Genomic DNA, 20685 nt, shown 5'->3' on the forward strand with positions numbered 1-20685 from the left:
AAATACTGCATGATTTCACTTATATGTAGAATCTAAAAAACAAACGACAAACATAAAATTTAAAAAATGAGACTCATTAATACAGAGAACAAACTGATAGTGGTTGCCAGAGGGAAGGGGGTTGCGGGGGATGAGTGAAATAGGTGAGGGAGATTAAGAAATACAAACTTCCAGTTATTAAAAAAAATTAAGTTATGGAGATGTAATGTACAATTAAGGATTATAAGTCAGTAATATTGTAATAATTTTGTATGGTAACAGATGATAAGTAGACTTAACATGGTGATCATTTTGTAATGCATAAAAATATCAAATAATTATGTTGTACACCTGAAACTAATATAGCATTGTTAAGTCAATTATCCTTCAATTTTTAAAAGTTGGAAAAAAGAAAAAAAAAATGGAAAGACGTTCAAGAGTAAGGGCTGAAGGATGTGACTATAGAACTGGTGCTAATATTTAGAGAAATAAGAAAACTCAGAACAGTAACTTCATTTGGGAACAAGAAAAGATAGATAATGAGTTAAGTTTCAAACTATAGCTGTGCTAACATAGTGTCACTAGCCATATGTGCCTACTTAAATTTAAATTAATTAAAAGTATACAAAATTTAAAACTCAGCTCCTCAGTCACACTAGCCGCTTAATGGCCCCTTAATTTCAAGTGCTTAATGGCCACATGTGCTTAGTGGCTACCGTATTGGACAGTGAAGACCACAGAGCATTTCCATCATCACAGAAAGCTCTAGTGGACAGTAATTTATAAAATATGAGTTGACAGCAGAATAGAATTCAAGTGGGTGTCATTTTAATATCCCTGATGCTGGATTCCTATTAAGTTCAAACGTCTTTAGAAGAAATGAAAAATCCAACTACATAATCTGTGGTTGCAAACTGTGAATATAAAAATTAAATAATTCGTATTACTTGATTACAAGGTCCTGAAATACATGAACGCTCCCCACTTGGTGCTATGAGGTGGCTGACATGGCAACTATAAATAGAGTTTGGAGAGTCCCAGTAAAGTTACTGACAAGAATCCGGTCAGCATCCTGACCCAAATCTCTGGTTAGTAACTTGAGATATGCTGGCAAGGCCAAATATTATTTACAACACAGTATTTTTCTTAGTGAGTGTTAAGATGATCTCACTCAAGAGGCAAAACTCCCTTGTCAAAAGTAACTGCAGTTACCTAGAATGTTAACAGCCTTCCTTAATGAGTAAGCATATTTTAACTACAGAAAGACCTAGAATTAAATATACGAATGCTTGAGAGAAGAGAATCAAAGTCAGACATTAATGTTTTTCTTTTAAGAAAGCTAAGCGAAGGGACTTCCCTGGTGGCACAGTGGTTAAGAATCTGCCTGCCAACGCCGGAGACACAGGTTCGATTCCTGGTCCAAGAAGATTCCACATGCCACGGAGCAACTAAGCCCGTGCACCACAACTACTGAGCCTACACTCTAGAGCCTGTAAGCCACAACTACTGAGCCCGCACGCCACAACTACTGAAGCCTGTGCACCCTAGGGCCCGCGTACCACAACTACTGAGCCCACACACCACAACTACTGAAGCCTGCGTGCTCTAGGGCCTGCGTGCCACAACTACTAAGCCCGTGTGCTGCAACTGCTGAAGCCCGCGCACCTAGAGCCCATGCTCCGCGGCAAGAGAAGCCACTGCAATGCAAAGCCCATGCACCACAACAAAGAGCAGACCCCGCTCGCCGCAACTAGGGAAAGCCCACGCACAGCAACGAAGACCCAATGCAGCCAAAAATAAAATTTAAAAAAAAAGTAAGCTGTAAACTTCAGATTTATGCATTTACTTTTATAATAAATTTGTAAGAGTTCAATAAAGGTTAACAAAAATAAGTATATATACAAACATTTATAACTATCCAAATAAGGTTTGTACCACCCCAAATTACCTCAGGACCATCAGTGCTATATGTACTATACTTTGAGACACACTAACATATCAAAAAAAGAAAAGGGGAAGGGAAGACCATGTTCTGGTAACAGCAATAATTCTGGTATGTAGCTAGAGTACACAGTAGGTATCAAGGAAATAAGAGACAGCTTGGAAAGGCTGATTTAGACAGATCCTCCTGGAGGACGCTAACTGCCCTATCAAGGAAACTATAATATATTCAGTAGGCAACGTGGATAATACATGCAAATGATAAAGGTGGAAGACTGTTTATTTACCAAAAAGTTTTCAGCCCTTTCCCTTAATCTCTCCAAAAACATTCCAGCAAAATCTCCATTCTCCAGCCTCCAGTTTCCCACGTGGAGGGACTTCAGAAAGGTAACAGTCCTGGCCTCTCCCCAGCCCTCACACATTCACTCTTTCTCATGGGAAGAGTGACTTACCTGGTTAGTGGCTTCTGAGAGGAGGCACTAAGCACGTGGGGTCAGCTGTTTTTCTCTCTCTCCAATCTATCGGCTATGGAGAGGTTATACTCTAGACTCTCAGTGCCATGTATGAGGTTTCCCAGAGCCAACTCTGCCCTTGCAGAGGAAATCTGTGGTCCAGCACTGCCTGTGACTGAGCATAGCTAATTCAGGGTAAATATTAGGTAGCCCAGATCCAAGCCATATACTCCAACCAGCTTTATTGGTAATAAAGCTGACATTTTTACTCCATCTGTCTATATTCTGACTCTTACTTCTCAACTGATTCTGAACTCAGATGTGGGACAGAGGTATAACTAAATATTACCCCTAAAGCCCAACAAATAAAGAGAGTAAACCCTACTTAGAATACCTTAATTTGGTTTGGATTTGAAATTAACATAATCTGTTGAAGATTAGTTTATTATTAGTATCTTATTTCAGTAATAAGAAAATAAAACCAAAAGGAGTAATACTTGCTTAGCACTTGCTATTTATTTATTTATTTATTATTTCTGGCTGTGTTGGGTCTTCCTTGCTGCACGCAGGCTTTCTCTAGTTGTGGCGAGCCGGGGATACTCTTCATTGCACTGCGCAGGCTTCTCATTGTGGTGGCTTCTCTTGTTGCGGAGCACAGGCTCTAGGCGCACAGGCTTCAGTAGTTGTGGCACACAGGCTCTAGAGCACAGGCTCAGTAGTTGTGGCACACGGGCTTAGTTGCTCCACGGCATGTGGGATCTTCCTGGACCAGGGATCGAAACTGAGTCCCCTGCATTGGCAGGTGAATTCTTAACCACTGCACCACCAGGGAAGCCCCAGCACTTGCTTTTAAACGGTTCCATAAAGTATCTCATCTGACTACAACAGCACTCCATTACTCTGCATCCTAAAAAGAGATCACTTAATTTATTAGTAGATATTTTTATTAAGTGACCAGAAGGTAGATGGCTCTATAGTAGAAACTTCCTGACATAATGAAGTCTATTTACAGAAGATGTGGTCCATCTCTAAATACTTCCAATCTAAGAGAAGTATGATACCAAATATGGAGATTAAGTCTTCAGGGTTTCTTATTCATTTACAGTCCAAAGATAGTTAATTTACACCCAGGCAGTAAATCCCCCATTACTTCTTCTCCTCTCCTCCTTTCTCCTCTGATCTGGCGTCTTCCACAGTCCTCCTCCTCCTCTTTCCCTTTTATTCTCGACACCATTTTCTCTCACAAGTCAAATGGCAAAATTCACTCACAAAAGGAAACAGGTTGGTCTATCATTTTAAACAATGCATAATACTTTCTTTTTTTTTTAGACACCTTTATTGGAGTATAATTGTTTTACAATGTTGTGTTAGTTTCTGCTTTATAACAAAGTGAATCAGCCATACATATACATATATCCCCATAACTCCTCCCTCTTGCGTCTCCCTCCCACCCTCCCTATCCCACCCCTCTAGGTGGACATAAAGCACCAAGCTGATCTCCCTGTGCTATGCGGCTGCTCCCCACTAGCTGTCTATTTTACATTTGGTAGTGTATATATGTCCATGCCACTCTCTCACTTCGTCCCAGCTTACCCTTCCCCTGCCCTGTGTCCTCAAGTCCATTCTCTATGTCTGCATCTTTATTCCTGTCCTGCCCCTAGGTTCTTCAGAACCATTTTTTTTTTTTAGATTCCATATATATGTGTTAGCATACGGTATTTGTTTTTCTCTTTCTGACTTACTTCACTCTGTATGACAGACTCTAGGTCCATCCACCTCACTACAAATAACTCAATTTTGTTTCTTTTTATGGCTGAGTAATATTCCATTGTATATATTATGAATTTCATTTTGACAGGATCATATATTTTATAATTTATATAATAAGTACAATATAAACTAATGTTCTCTTAATTATGACACTGTATATGATCATGATCTATTCAATAACAAAAGATTTGCAACTTGGATGACAAAGAAAACAGCTTGATGACAACCAAGTAGGTAATTTCCCCTAGAGAACAACATCAAGTGCAGTAATATCGCATAGAGGAAGAAATGCAGCCTCTGGAGGAAGACAGATCAGAGTTGAAATGCTGTCTCTTTTATTTCGTAACTGCATGACTTTAGACAAGTTAACTACTCTAAGCCTCTACTTCCTCACCCATAACATACATACAGTGTCACCTCCTTTTCAGAGCTACTCTGAAAATTAAATGAGATAATGTACGTAAAGCCTCAGCAGAGTACCTGGTATATTAGGACTTAATCAAATTAAAACTCCTATTACTACTATTACTAGAATTCCTAGCTAGGAACTCAATGCAGGCTAAGTATTTCATTCAGCATAACTACTAAAATAAGCTCTAATTTTGCCAAATGACGTTAAATCATACGTCAGGTCACTTGTGCAAATAACCTTGTTGCAGAAATGCATTAGCTCTTACAGGCTTCAGATGTCCTCCTGGGAAACATTTACAAGAGGTTAACTCAGGTTTTTCCTTCTGGAAAATATCTACCAAGGTTTCTGGTAGGTGTTAAATAATACATTATTTTTTAAAGAATGGTGTGTATAAGTAACAGTATGGGCAAGTAAATTAAGTAATTAATAGCTTTCTTAATCAGATATTCTTTTGATCTGAAACATAAAGTTTATAACCTCTGTAAAAACTGCCATAGAACAGTTTTGACTAACGCAAACCACAAAGAAGTTGGAGCCAAAATTACAACTGGAGAAGTGGTTATCAGTATGGAGAGACAGATGTGAACAAGGGCTTTTTTCCTTCTCTTTTTCATAACATTACAGTAACTTAAAACAAAAAAAACTGAAAAAATCCAAAACCAAGGCATAAAAATGTCACATATTTAGTTGACATTTATTATGATTTTTAGGAATCTAAAACTCCATTCAGAAGCAAGAGCAAAAAGAAATTGTTCATGGAGTAACATGCACTTAAAGGAAAACAGAGGTCCAAAAGTAAACCATCATCCTCAAAACTCTACTCTGCAACTTCAAATAATGAGAATATATGTTCCTGGACAGAAGTAATTAGAACCAACTCATAGGAGACCATGTGACAAGTGTAACAGGTTTTAAATATCACCTAATGCACTAACTTCCAAAATGCAAATCCATCCTTTCCTCTCTATTCTCACTGCCATCATCTTGGTTTAATCCTTCATTATTTCTCACCTGTTCTGCTACAACAGCCTCCCCGAACGGATCTTCCTATATCCGTCTTCATCCTTCTCCAATCCATTCCGAACACTGTAGCCAAAGTGACTGCTCTCAAACCCAAACCCAATCTGATCATGTCCCTTCCTGGCTTAATTCCTTCAAGGGCTCTCCATCATCTATCCTCCTACATTGCTTCATTTTTATTCATCATACTTACCATCATCTGACATACTGTGTTACTTGTCTGTTCACTATCTCCACTCCAATTAGAATGTAAGTCCATAATGGCAGGGTTTTTTTTGTTGTTGTTTGTTTTGTTTTTTTGCGGTACGCGGGCCTCTCACTGTTGTGGCCTCTCCCGTTGCGGAGCACAGGCTCCGGACGTGCAGGCTCAGTGGCCATGGCTCACGGGCCCAGCCGCTCTGCGGCATGTGGGATCTTCCCGGACCGGGGCACGAACCCGTGTCCCCTGCATCAGCAGGTGGACTCTCAACCACTGCGCCACCAAGGAAGCCCAATAACGGCAGTTTTTGTTCAGTTATGTGTTGCATAGTAAGCAAACATTCACACATAAACGAGTGAAAGAATGAATGGACTGATGAACTACAGGCCAAAGGCCTCCATGACCTGCTTATGCCCTCCTCTTTTCACTTTACTCCCACCTCTACCAATACTGAATTATTTAGTTACCCAAATACAAGATGCACTTTCACGGCCCCCTGCTTTGCCATATGCTACAACTTCTGTCTGGAATACAAACTCCCCTCACCTTCCAATCAACCTACCACACTATCATCCATATTTTTAAACCGTCTTCAGAAAGCTTTCCCTGACCCCCTAGACAAAGTATATCACTCTTTCTTTCCTTTGTGCTGCATCTATACCTGTATCTACATTGACTCTACTCAAAATGTACTGGCATGTGCATCTCCCTTTCTATACTGAATTCTTTGAGGCCAAGGACTATTATCATCTCTTTACCTCCAATACCTAAGAACCTAAGACAGTATGTCATAAAGCAACTACTCTATAAATGTTGAGTAAATTAACATGCATGACTACTCTGTAAGAGGAATAAAAGCATGGAGTTTCAAGAAGTTACTCCTCCAATTCCATGATGATAATCAGTCATGAGATAAAAGAATTACAACCAATGACATCATCCAGGGTAATAAAAGAGAAGGAATTATACGAATAATACACATCACCAAATGCTTCCAAAATAATGACATATAGTCACACTAACACTTTACTAGATATACACACTGGCTCCTTCCTGCTCCATCACTTGCCTTCCCTTTAGGCTCAACTCTGGTGCTGGCAAACTGAGCCCCAGCTAAGCAGTAGATCACTCTGTGAAGAAGCTTCTGATGTTCCATCGAATACAAGTTTTTGTGTTCCCTCATATTTTGATTCAAACTTTAAAACAGTTGTACAGGATTAAATTTTACCACTAGCCACACATAATCCTGAATGAAAGACCAGAGCCACTGATAGCATAGATTACATACAGTTGGGACTTCAGTCCATGGAACAGCCACAGAAGGCCTCCCAGACCAGTCACCTTCAGCCATGAGAAGCCTCATCCATTACCCCAATGTGCCTTCCAAACATTACTATTTTTCTCCAAATGCTACAGACAAAGGCCCCTAAAACCAGCCTTAAGGAACACCTGTCCTACCTACTTAGCTCTGAGAGTGTGAACTTGCATATAAATGTACAATCACACAGATGCACACAAATGAATGGACATAAATGTACATTAAGCCATTAGAAAAATTAAAAGCTTTAAATCCAGTCACAGCTAATATAACTTCAAATGAAGCCAGAGGCCAAGATGTAATTCTTAATTCCTTCCTCCCCCACCACTCTGTAACCAAGTTATGGAAAATTTACCTCCTAATACTTTTTCAAACATTATGCCCTAGTTCAGAATCACAGCATTTCTCACTAGGATAATAGTCTTCTAAATGGTCTCCCTGTCTCTGGACTCAATCAAAACTGCATCTCCCATTTGTTGAGGGGTTATGAAACAGGCATTGCACTAAGCGCTTGATCACTTTATATTTTCCAATTCTCACAGCAACAATGCAAAGCAGGAATTATTGTCCTCATTTTCAAAGATGAGGGGTCTAAAGCTCTGAGAGAGGTTAAGTGACTTGCCCAAAGTCATGCAGCTGGAATTGTGAAGGAGAAATTCAAACTCAGACCTATGTTTCCAGAAACTATATGTTCAGCTGTTTAAACCTTCAACTCAATCCTCAATGTGACCTTTCTAAAAGGTAAATGTAATTATGTTTTACCCCACATAAAATCCTGCAAACAAGACCACATCTCCAACCCTCATCCCAAGTCATTCTCACCTCCTCCTGCAACACTTAACTCTTAGCAATTCAACCTCTCACTGCCTTACCTGTGAACACAGTTTTTCCACCAAGAATGCTTTTCTCTGGACTTCCTTGGTGGTGCAGTGGTTAAGAATCCGCCTGCCAATGCAGGGGACACAGGTTCAATCCCTGGTACAGGAAGATCCCACATATCGCGGAGCAACTAAGCCCGTGCGCCACAACTACTGAGCCCGCGTGCCTAGAGCCCGTGCTCCGCAACAAGGGAAGCCACCGCAATGAGAAGACCGCGCACCGCAACGATGAGTAGCCCTCTCGCCACAACTAGAGAAAAGCCCACACGCAGCAACAAAGACCCAACGCAGCCAAAAAAAAAAAAAAGCTCTTCTCCTTTGGCAGGCTCCTTCCAATACAACCTTCAAGATTTACTCAGGCAATCCTTACTCTGGAAAGCCTTTGCCCTAACAAATAAATACCCAAATCTGGGTTAAGTGACTATTTGCTATGGTTATCAGCTAAGTTTCTTATCTCACTGTGTTATAACATTTCTTTACTAGGCTATCAGTTCCTTAGGAGTAAATACTGCATTTTAAAATCTCTCTATTCTTAGTACAGTGAGCATGTATTGAAGGAAGGACTCATGAATGTTGAATTAATGAATGAATTCATTGGAAGCAGTACTGCTCAAGAATTTGGCCCTAAAGTCAACTTGACGCACTTTCGAAATCTAACCTGCCACACAGTGTACCTGCCAATCCTGCAGCAGGCTTCTAAATCTTGTTTATTTTTTCATCTGTAAAATGAGAGATAACTGCACCTATCTCATAGTTTGAAAAGGAGTAAAAAAATCACAGATTTAGCACAATCTCTGGCACACTGAAAGTACACATTAAACATTAGCAACTTTTTTTTCCACTTTAAAAGTTTATCCATGCTGACAAAACCACAACTCAAAAAATAGCTTTTCCTTGTGGCTTCCATCAGAGCTTAACATTTCGCCAAAAAGTCGTAGTCAAGATGTCTTACAAACAACCTCAACCACAGACAAGGATCTTTCACCTTCTGGTTACACCAGAGCTCAGTAGCTACCACCACACCCTAAATCACTAACTAGTGTCTGCTGTTTATTGCTTCTAACCCACCCCTCGATTTCCTCCCTCAAAGTCAAAGACCATGTCCCTAAGCAAGCAGAAATCTACCCCACAGAAACCAGTCAGCAGCACCTTCTTCCAGAAACCACTTCTCCCCGCACCGAAGCTTGAGCGAATTAGAAGAGATCCATCATTTGGTACGAACCTAAATTTTTTTAGAGGATCACAATAAAACCCCTTCTATTTATTCCAAGACCTTGGCTTCCAAAGTATTAATTCCATACAGAGAATGAATTTCTCGCATTATGAATCCAAGAAAAAGGGTCCCCTGAAAGCCTTCCCCAATAAGAGTTCTTCAGGTCTACTACTCTCAAACAGTGACCAAAATCCACCATTTCATCCGTCCCCCTTCCTGAGAGTCCAGGGTCTCATCCACGCTCTCTTAAAAACGAGATGGTCCGCACTTTCTGGAACCCGAATGCCTTCCACCCACCCGTGTCACCTCCCTTCCCATCTCGCCGGTGCCCTCCCGCAGCACAGGCCCGGACTGGTCCCTCACCGGCAGCTCGCTCCAAAGAGCCGCTACTCACCGCTTCTTGGGGATGGTGCCCGACTCCTGCGCGGCGGGAGTGGCAGTGGGCGCCGCCGTGGCGGCCGCGGCTGCCGCCGCTCTCCGCGCTTTGCACTCATTGGTACTCAAAGCCTCCTGGGGCCGGCCCAGCAGATGGCCCGAAAGAACCCGCAGCCTCCGCCCGGCGCGGTCCCGCTCCCTGTCCGCTGCAGAACCGGAGCCCGCGTCCGCGCCCGTCCCGCCCGCCGCAGCCGCAGCCACCGCCTCCGCCATGGCTTCCGCCTTGTGCCGCCGCCCGGGACCGCTGGGCGCGGGTGAAAGGTCACTCAAAGCTGCGCCCGGCGCGACCATTCGTTGCGGCGCATCCCGGCAGCCACCGCGGCGACTGGGCGGCGGGTGCCATGCGCCTGGAGCTTCATAGTCTCAGCTCCCGCCCACCGCACCCGCCCGCCTCCGCGGTCACGCCCCAGACCTCCGACACCTGTCAAGCAGGTGAGTTCGAGCAGTCCCGGGGTTGGTTCGGCCCGGGATGGGCTAGACCGGGAGTCAAACCGCAAGCGTCCCCGAGGTGTCCTAGTGCCCTGGGTGGCCTCCTCGAGTGTGGCCTGAGCCTCTGGAGTAGCTTGCGGGAGCAAACGCCTCGGAGCAGGAGACAAGGGCGGTGCTGGGGACCTGACGAGCGAACCAACGCCATCCTTTCCTGCTGCTCCACCTCTGCTCTCCCTTCCTGCGGAGTCACTAAACTAACTCAAAACTGATTCGTGCCTATAACCATTAGAGCAAATAGCTATCATTTTCTCGTCGCCTACTTCGTGCCTGGCACAGTGCTTAATGCTAGATCTCAAGTAAGCAATCTCCATTTTACAGATGAAAAAACTGAGACTCCGAGACACTAAGTTGCCCGAGGGCGTGCAGCTAGTAAATGCTAATGCTAAGTTGCAACCTTGGTTCTCTTTCCGTGGTTACTGGGTGCTGCGCCCTTCCTTTCCCTAATGGTGCCAAAGTTTTGTGTTGCTAGAGATAGAATTACCCTACAGCTGCTCTTAAGACTTCTCATTTATCTACAAATTGACTTCATTTCTGGAGAGTGGCACCTGGTGAAATTAGGGGCATATCAGTAGGACAGTGCTCCACAATCGTTTTCAGCCAGTTGATTAGATACACTTTTATAAGCCGCCTTGCAGACCTCAGCCATCAGAAGTAGAGTTCCTTTTTGCATAATGTGTAAAAGATAAGTCTTGGGAATGGCAAGAGAAAGGATTGCCATAAGCATTCTAAGCCCAGTGAAGTCACCTCCTTTCTGAAGAGCCACCTTCTTGCTAACACAGTCTCTGTGAGAGTTAAGATATTCCAGGAGTTATTTGACTGATAGAAAAGAACTATTTAATAGTTCTGAGACAGTTCAGGCAACAGTGAAGAGGACTTGGTTTGTATGCCTGATCTCCAGATCTTAAAAGAGAGTTCAATGTTAAACGTCCAGTCTAACTACAGAATCACTGAGCCCCACTCCTGTTTAGCTGCTGCTTCAAACCATTGGCTATTTCAGATAGACTAGGAGTGAAAAAAGGGGGCAGCACTAGTAAATTGCTGAGTGCTCTAAGGAAAAAAACTCAAGTCTGAGAGTTCAGCAACTCTAGTCTTTGAGCTTCTCACACCCTATCTAGATGTTTCTAGAACAACATTGAAACACCAGCTAGCACATTTGCTTGCAATCATGTATTCCTCAGAATCTTTTTGGAATAAAACAGATCTATTAATTTTTGCTTGACTCCCAGAGAGCTCAGTCTAATACTATTTGCATGCCTTAAATGTAAATGTAGTTAACTGACTTCCACAGTCTTTTCCATATTGAGGTTGAACATGCTTCTTGCCAACTCTCAGGAGACAAAATTTATAAATTTTGCCGATATCAACAGAATAACAGAAAGCCTTTTCTCCTGGGTGATGGAAAACTTGATGTGATCCAAAATTACAGTTTTGGTGTAAACCATTATAGCTGTGGAAAAACTGCTGATTATATATATTTCAAATATGTGTACAGTAATGAAACACATGTAGGCAGTAAAAACACTTGTTGAGAGCCTATTACGTAACTAACTCATGTGCTATGAGATGCAAAAGTATTTAAGCCTATGCTTCATCTACATGGTAGAATTAGCTAGTTAGGAGTTAGCATATATGTGGGAAACAAACTGTGTGATACTATCAGATGGAATAAGTGTGATGTAGGTGACCATGGTGAAGGATTTCCTAACCCCTCTCCTTACAAGAGCAAAGCCCAAGCAGAGTGCCCTGATACTTGTTTCATGCTACCTAAGAGGAACAAATGTTTCACATGAAGCGTGGTCCATTGAGATTCCCACCAAAGGCAAAACCTCAGTGATATCACATTCAGGAGGGCCATCTCTGCAAACTTATTCCTTCTGAGTCCTGGAACACTTGGCCCTTAATAACCTAGATCCCCATGGAGAGGAGACCATAAGTACAGATTCAAAGTGTGAACCGCTAACATGTGGAATTTAAATGGAGTGGCCTTTATTTGTATTTACAACATCTCTTCTAATATAAGGCACACAAAAAAAGTGAAATTAACTCCTGAAACATGCACCAAATTTCTTTATTGCACTGACTTTCATTACTTATCTTATTACTTTCATTACTTAAAATTAATGGAGTTGTTTCCAGTTTGGGACTACTGTGGATAAGGTTGCTATAAACATTCTTGAATATGTCTCTAGGTGGACATGTAGATGAATTTCTGTAACATACCCATCTAAGAGTGGAATTTCTAGGTCATCAAGTATGCATGTATTTAATAGATAATGAAATGCCAAACTCTTCCAAAGGGATTGTATAAAATTGATTCCAGCAGCATGGGAGAGTTCCCATATGAGAGTTCTGACATGTTACTGTCAGCCTATTTAGTTTCAGCTATTATATACTATTATCTTGTTATGGTTTTAATTTGTGTTTCCCTAGTTACTAATGAGATCAAGTGCCTTTTTGTGTGTGTTTATTGGCCATTTGGATATCATCGTTTGTGAATGTGTAATAAAGATAGATCTCCTGTATTACCTTCTAGAAGCCTTACAGTTTGTCCTTTCACATTTACACCTACAATTTACCTGGAATTGATTTTTATTTATGGTGTAGAGATCAGGTTTCTTTTTTTTTTTCCGATATGAGTATCCAGTTGTTTCAGCACCACTTGTTGAAAATATGTTGTTCTATAATACATTGCCACCTTTGTCATAAATCAAGTGTCCATATAGCATTAGTCTGTTTCTGGGCTCTGTATTCTATTCCATTGGTCTGTTTATCTACCTTATGCCAGTATCACACTGGCTTAGCTACTGTATATTCTTTTAGATCTTCTACATACAATTATATCATTTGTGAATAGTAACAGTTGATTTCTTCCTTTCCATCCTTATACCTTGTACTTCTTTTTCTTGCTTTAGCCAATTGGCTAGGACCTCCAGTACAGTGTTGAAGAGAAGTAGTAGTAGTGGCACCTTTATGTTGTTCCTGATTTCAAAGGGAAATCTCTCAACACTTCACCATTGTTTGAAGTGGGTTGCTGAGTTTTTGTTTTGTTTTGTTTTTTAACAAACGTTTTCACAGGTTAAGGAATTCCCCTTCTAATCCTAGTTTGCTGAGAGTTTTTATCATGATTGGATATTGAGTTTTATCAGATGTTTTTTCTGCACTGGTTGAGACGATCATAGGATTTTTCTCTTTTATTCTGTTAGTATGGTAAATTACATGGATTGGTTTTCCACTGTTCAACCAACCTTGCAATGCTGGCATAAACCCAACCTGATCATGATATATTGGCCTTTTTATGTATTACTGAATATAGAGTAGTATTAAAATTTTGTTTAATATTTTGTATCTATGATTACAAGTAAGGTTGGTCTATTATTTTCCTTCTTCTAATAGAAACATGTCAGGTTTTGCTGGCCTCATGAAACACGCTAGTGAGTAATTCTTTGTTTTCAAGGCTCAGGAAGAGTTTGTATAAGATTGATCATTATTTCTTCCTTAAGTGTTTGCTAGAATTCACCAAAGAAACAATCTGAACCTAAAGTTTTCTTTATGGGAAGTTTTTCATTAAAAGATTAAGTAGGGCTTCCCTGGTGGCGCAGTGGTTGAGAGTCCGCCTGCCGATGCAGGGGACGCGGGTTCGTGCCCCGGTCCGGGAAGATCCCACATGCTGCGGAGCGGCTGGGCCCATGAGCCATGGCTGCTGAGCCTGCGCATCCGGAGCCTGTGCTCCGCAACGGGAGAGGCCACAACAGTGAGAGGCCCGCGTACCGCAAAAAAAAAAAAAAAGATTAAGTAGTTTAATGCTATTCAGATTTTCTGTTTCTGCTTGTTTCAGTTTTTAACAGTGTTTTTCTAGCACATTGTCTACTTCATTTACATTTTCAAATTTATTGACAAAGTTTTTCGTAGTATCTTCTATTATCATTTAATGTCTATAGGATCTTTGGTAATGTCCCATTTTTTTATTCCCAACATTGGTTATTTTGCTATCTCTCTCTTTTTTCTTAAAATCAGTTTGCCAGGCATTTAGGAATTTTATTACTTTTTTAAAGGACCAACCTTTGATTTCGTTGATCCTATTATATGTATGCTTTATTTTTTATTAATTTCTGTTAATATTGCTTATCATTTCCTATCTTCCCCTTTTTTTTTCTAATTTTTTGAAATGAATGCTTAGCTCATTGGTTTCTCAGCCTTTTGTTGTGTTTCTTTTCTGATATATGCATTTAGGACTATAAATTTCTCTATAAGCAATTAACTTCAAGTTTCAATAACATTATTTTCATTATTATTCAGTTCCAAATAGTTTTCTTTTGTATTTGAAAAGAATAATTTGTATTCTCTCTTGTTTAGGGGTGCAGTGTTCCCCAAATACAAATTTGACCTAATGACTGTATTGTTAAGTCTTTTATATCCTAATATTTTATTTAATTATTTTATCAATTATTGAAGTATGTTAAGATCTCCCACTATCATTATGGATTTATATCTTTTTCCTTGTACAGCTAATCTTTGTTTTCTGTACTTTGAAGCTATATATCAGATATGTCAAAATTATTATATTTTCCTGATTAATTGAACATTTTATAATTATCAGATATCCCTCTCTTTTTTCTAATACTGATTTTTGTCTTAAAGTTTATCTACACCAACTTGTATGTGTGTGTGCAGGGCAGTGGTGGTCTTATCCTATGACTTTTAATCTTCTTGTATTCATATATTTTGGATGTGTCTCTTGTAAACAGCATTTAGTTGTTTTCTTTTAGGAAGTATTAGCACAAAATCTTGGATCATTTAGCCTATTTAAATTTAATTCACTTACCAATATATTTGGTGTAATGGCTAAGAGCACTAGCCTCATTGCCAGACAGACTTGGGTTTGAATGTTGGCTCCACCATTGATCAGATGTGTTGTCTTAAGCTTGTCACATTAATATCTTTGGGCTCAGCTCCTTGTCTGTAAAATTAGGATAGTAATAGCTAATTCCCAGGGGTATTAAAGGATTAATGAGCAAAAATATAGTAAATTCTAACTGCTCTTATGGAAGTGGGAATGAGGCTGGTATAAGGATAACAGCCCTCCTGCATAAGATAATGCATGCTAGAGGGAAAGGAAGTAAGGTTGAACAAGAAATGTGAGACCAAATCTGGGGAGCATTGAAAACTTAGCAGAAGAGTAAACACTTGATCTGGTGGAAGTTAAGTTCTTGAGCAGGGAATTATCATGACAATCCTGGAAAGACCACTACTTTGGAATTCATTCTCAAGTGGAAGTCAGCCTATCAGATATACCTGAGAAGCTGTCCACAGTTGTAAAAAGAAGCTCTACCAGCAAATGATGAAGACATAAAGAACTCCTACAGGGACTTCCCTGGTGGCACAGTGGTTAAGAATCCGCCTGCCAATGCAGGGGACAGGATTTCGATCCCTGGTCCAGGAAGATCCCATATGCCACGGAGCAACTAAGCCCGTGCGCCACAACTACTGAGCCTTTGCTCTAGGGCCCACGGGCCACAACAAGAGAAGCCACGGCAATGAGAAGCCCGCGCACCACAAAGAGTAGCCCCACTCCCCGCAACTAGAGAAAGCCTGCACGCAGCAACGAAGACCCAATGCAGCCAGGAAAAAAAAAAGAACTCCTACAAAAGAAGTTAGTAATGTTTTTGAATGAACGGAAAGCATTGAACTGTGCTTAGCTGTCTGCTCCAGTAAAGGGCACTGAGTTAGCTCAAGAAATGAAGATGTTTAATGTGAAAGTGGCTACAGGTGGTAACGCATTCTATTGTAATACCATTCTATTTCAGGATGTCACAATCACCCTATGTAGGGTAAGGAGGAACTGCATTAATTAGCCAAATTATTGGGCTGGAGTTGAAAATACTTTATGTTTTTTTGCTGCTCTGCTACTCACTTGCTATGTGATCTAAAACTCTGTTTCTTCATTTCTTTGTACTTTAGGTAAGAATAATTTCTGGCCTGCCTACCTCTCACATTTACTGCAAAATGATAAATGTGCAAGGACTTTGGAAACCAAAGTCAAAAGTTACTTTAAAATAATTATTTTCTTTAGAACATATAAAATCAAGATTTGCTCTTTATCAATTAACACTCTAAACCAGTAAACTTTTAAACTTTTGCTTTTAGGCAAACTTAAACTCTTTCATCTGTAGGACTTCTTTATAATCTTAAAAACTGAGAACCCCTAAAGAGCTTTCATTTATTTTTCCCCCCATGCATCTTTTTTTTTTTAATTGGAGTATAATTGCTTTACAATGTTCTGTTAGTTTCTGCTATAAGTGAAGGGAATCAGCTATATGTATACATATATCCCCTCCCTCTTGGACCTCCCTTCCACCCCCACCCCCATCCCAGCCATGTAGGTCACCACAGAGCACCGAGCTGAGCTCCCTGTGCTATACAACAGGTTCCCACTAGCTATCTGTTTCACACATGGTAGTGTATATATGTCAATCCTAATCTCCCAATTCGTCCCACCCTCCCCTTCCCCGCCACTCCCCCACCCCCGCCGTGTCCACATGTCAGTTCTCTACATCTGTGTCTCTATTCCTGCCCTGAAAATGGGTTCCTCTGTACCATTTTTCTAGATTGCACATATATGCATTAATATATGATATTTTTCTCTTTCTGACTTACTTCACTCTGTGTGACAAACTCTAGGTCCAGCCATATCTCTATAAATGACCCAATTTCATTCCTTTTTATGCCTGAGTAATACTCCATTGTATATATGTACCACATCTTCTTTATCCATTCATCTGTCGTTGGACATTTAGGTTGATTCCATGTCCTGGCTATTGTAAATAGTGCTGCAATGAACATGGGGGTACATGTGTCATTTTGAATTATGGTTTTCTCAGGGTATACGCCCAGTAGTGGGACTGCTGGGTCATATGGTAGTTCTATTTTTAGCTTTTTAAGGAACCTCCATACTGTTCTCCATAGTGGCTGTATCAATTTACATTCCCACCAACAGTGCAAGAGGGTTCCCTTTTCTCCACACCCTCTCCAGCATTTACTGTTTGTAGATTTTTTGATGGTGGCCATTCTGACCAGTGTGAGGTGATACCTCATTGTAGTTTTGATTTGCATTTCTCTAATAACTAGTGATGTTGAGCATATTTTCATGTGCCTCCTGGCCATCTGTATGTCTTCTTTGGAGAAATGTCTATTTAGGTCTTCTGCCTTTTTGATTGGGTTGTTTTTCTTGATATTGAGCTCCATGAGCTGTTTATATTTATTGCAGATTAATCCTTTGTCCATTGCTTTGTTTGCAAATATTTCCTCCAGTTCTGAGGGTTGTCTTTTTATCTTGTTTATGGTTTCCTTTGCTGTGCAAAAACTTTTAAGTTCATTAGGTCCCATTTGTATATTTTTGTTTTTATTTTCATTACTCTAGGAGGTGGGTCAATAAAGATCTTGCAGGCTTCCCTGGTGGCGCAGTGGTTGGGCGTCCGCCTGCCGATGCAGGGGACGCGGGTTCGTGCCCAGGTCCGGGAGTATCCCACGTGCCGCGGAGCGGCTGGGCCCGTGGGCCATGGCTGCTGGGCCTGCGCGTCTGGAGCTTGTGCTCCTCAACGGGAGAGGCCACAGTGATGAGAGGCCCGCGTACCACAAAAATAAATAAATAAAAGATCTTGCTGTGGTTTATCAAAGAGTGTTTTTCCTATGTATTCTTCTAAGAGTTTTATAGTGTCTGGTCTTACATTTAGGTCTTTAATCCATTTTGAGTTTATTTTTGTGTATGGTGTTAGGGAGTGTTCTAATTTCATCCTCTTACATGTAGCTGTTCAGTTTTCCCAGCACCACTTTTTTTTTTTAACATCTTTATTGGAGTATAATTGCTTTACAATGGTGTGTTAAGTTTCTGCTTTATAACAAAGTGAATCAGCAATACATATACATATATCCCCATATCTCCTCGCTCTTGTGACTCCCTCCCACCCTCCCTATCCCATCCCTCTAGGTGGTCACAAAGCACCAAGCTGATCTCCCTGCCAGGACCACTTATTGAAGAGGCTATTTTTCCTCCATTGTTTATTCTTGCCCCCTTTGTCATAGATTAGGTGACCATAGGTGCATGGGTTTATCTCTGGGCTTTCTATCCTGTACTATTGATCTATATTTCTGTTTTTGTGCCAGTACCATACTCTCTTGATTACTGTAGCTTTGAAGTATAGTCTGAAGTTGGAGAGCCTGATTCCTCCAGCTCTGTTTTTTCTGTCTCAAGATTGTTTTGACTATTCTGGGTCTTTTGTGCTTCCATACAAATTGTAAAATTTCTTGTTCTAATTCTGTGAAGAATGCCATTGCTAATTTGATAGGAATTGCATTGAATCTGTAGATTACTTTGGGTAGTATAGTCATTTTCATAATATTGATTCTTCCAATCCAGGAACATGGTATACTTCTCCACCTGTTTGTGTCATCTTTGATTTCTGTCATCAGTGTTTTATAGTTTTCTGAGTACAGGTCTTTTGTCTCTTTAGGTAGGTTTATTCCTAGGTATTTAATTCTTTTTGTTGTGATGGTAAATGGGATTGTTTCCTTAATTTCTCTTTCTGATCTTTTGTTGTTAGTGTATGGGAATGCAAGAGATTTCTGTGCATTAATTTTGTATCCTGCAACTTTACCAGATTCATTGATTAGCTCTAGTAGTTTTCTGGTGGCATCTTTAGGATTTTTGATGTATAGTGTCATGTCATCTGCAAACAGTGACAGGTTTACTTCTTCTTTTCCAGTTTGGATTCCTTTTATTTCTTTTTCTTCTCTGATTGCCATGGCTAGGACTTCCAAAACTATGTTGAATAATAGTGGCAAGAGTAGACATCTTTGTCTTATTCCTGTTCTTAGAGGAAATGCTTTCAGTTTTTCACCATTGAGAAAGATGTTTGCTGTGGGTTTGTTGTATATGGCCTTTATTATATTGAGGTAGGTTTCCTCTCTGCCCACTTCCTGGAGAGTTTTTATCATAAATGGGTGTTGAATTTTGTCAGAAGCGTTTCCTACATCTGTTAGGATGATCGTATGGTTTTTATTTTTTAATTTGTTAAAATTGTGTATCATATTGATTGATTTGTGTATACAGAAGAATCCTTGCATTCCTGGGATAAATCCCACTTGATCATGGTATATGATCCTTTTAATGTGCTGTTGGATTCTGTTTGCTAGTATTTTTTTATCCTCATCAGTGATATTGGTCTGTGATTTTCTTTTTTTGTGATATCTTTGTCTGATTTTGGTATCAGGGTGATGGTGGCCTCGTAGAATGAGTTTGGGAGTGTTCCTCCCTCTGCAATTTTTTGGAAGGGCTTAAAAAAGATAGGTATTAGCTCTTCTTTAAATGTTTGATAGAATTCACCTGTGAAACCATCTGGTCCTGGACTTTTGTTTTTTCGAAGATTTTAAATTACAGTTTCAATTTCATTACTTGTGATTGGTCTGTTTATATTTTCTCATTCCTCCTGGTTCAGTTGTGGAAAGTTGTACCTTTCCAAGAATTTGTCCATTTCTTCCGGGTTGTCCATTTTATTGGCATAAAGTTGCTTTTAGTAGTCTCCTATGATCCTTTGTATTTCTGCACTGTCAGTTATAATTTCCCTTTTTTCATTTCTAATTTTATTGATTTGAGTCCTCTCTTTTCCTTGGTGAGTCTGGCTAAAGGTTTATCAATTTTGTTTATCTTCTCAAAGAACCAACTTTTAGTTTTATTGATCTTTGCTATCATTTTCTTTGTTTCTATTTCATTTATTTGTACTCTGATATTTATGATTTCTTTCCTTCTAGTAACTTCGGGTTCTCTTTGTTCTTCTTTCTCTAGTTGCTTTAGCTGTAAGGTTAGATTGTTTATTTGAGATTTTTCTTGCTTCTTGAGGTGAGATTGAATTGCTGTGCACTTCCATCTTAGAACTGCTTTTGCTGCATCCCATAGGCTTTGGGTTGTCATGTTTTCGTTGTCATTTGTTTCTATGTATTTTTTTAATTTCCTCTTTGATTTCTTCAGTGATTTCTTGGTTATTTAACAGTGCACTGTTTAGCCTCCATGTGTTTGTGTTTTTTACAGTTTTTTTTCCTGTAATTGATTTCTAATCTCATAGCATTGTGATAGGAAAAGATGCTTGATATGATTTCAATTTTCTTAAATTTTCCGAGGCTTGATTTGTGACTCAAGATGTTATCTATCCTGGAGAATGTTCCATGTGCACTTGAGAAGAAAGTGTATTCTGCCACTTTTGGGTGGAATGTCCTATAAATATCAATTAAGTCTATCTGGTCTATTGTGTCATTTAAAGCTTGTGTTTCCTTATTTATTTTCTGTCTGGATGATCTGTCCATTGGTGTAAGTGAGGTGTTAAAGTCCCCCACTATTATTGTGTTTTTGTCGATTTCCCTTTTTATGGCTGTTAGCATTTGCCTTATGTATTGAGGTGCTCCTATATTGGGTGTATAAATATTTATAATTGTTATACCTTCTTCTTGGATTGTTCCCTTGATTATTATATAGGTCCTTCCTTATCTCTTATAACAGTCTTTATTTTAAAGTCTATTTTGTCTGATATGA

General features: G+C 40.0%; 1 protein-coding gene and 1 long non-coding RNA gene across 3 annotated transcripts in view; one reads left to right on the top strand and one right to left on the bottom strand.

The window, feature by feature from the left end:
* Window positions 1-9860, bottom strand: part of AGPS (alkylglycerone phosphate synthase) — a 137399-nt gene extending 127539 nt beyond the window's left edge. The window contains exon 1 of the mRNA XM_067741444.1: window positions 9577-9860. Within this exon, the coding sequence (XP_067597545.1) occupies window positions 9577-9830 (254 nt within the window). The 5' untranslated portion in view covers window positions 9831-9860. The remainder of the gene's footprint in view (window positions 1-9576) is intronic.
* Window positions 9861-9910: 50 nt separating this feature from the next.
* LOC137226484 (uncharacterized) overlaps window positions 9911-20685 on the top strand; it is a 99517-nt gene continuing 88742 nt past the window's right edge. For both annotated transcript variants that reach the window (XR_010944377.1, XR_010944378.1), the window contains exon 1: window positions 9911-10049. This is a non-coding gene — a long non-coding RNA (uncharacterized lncRNA). The remainder of the gene's footprint in view (window positions 10050-20685) is intronic.

This window comes from Pseudorca crassidens, chromosome 6 (genome assembly GCF_039906515.1).
Source record: "Pseudorca crassidens isolate mPseCra1 chromosome 6, mPseCra1.hap1, whole genome shotgun sequence".
Classification (NCBI taxonomy): Eukaryota; Metazoa; Chordata; class Mammalia; order Artiodactyla; family Delphinidae; genus Pseudorca; species Pseudorca crassidens.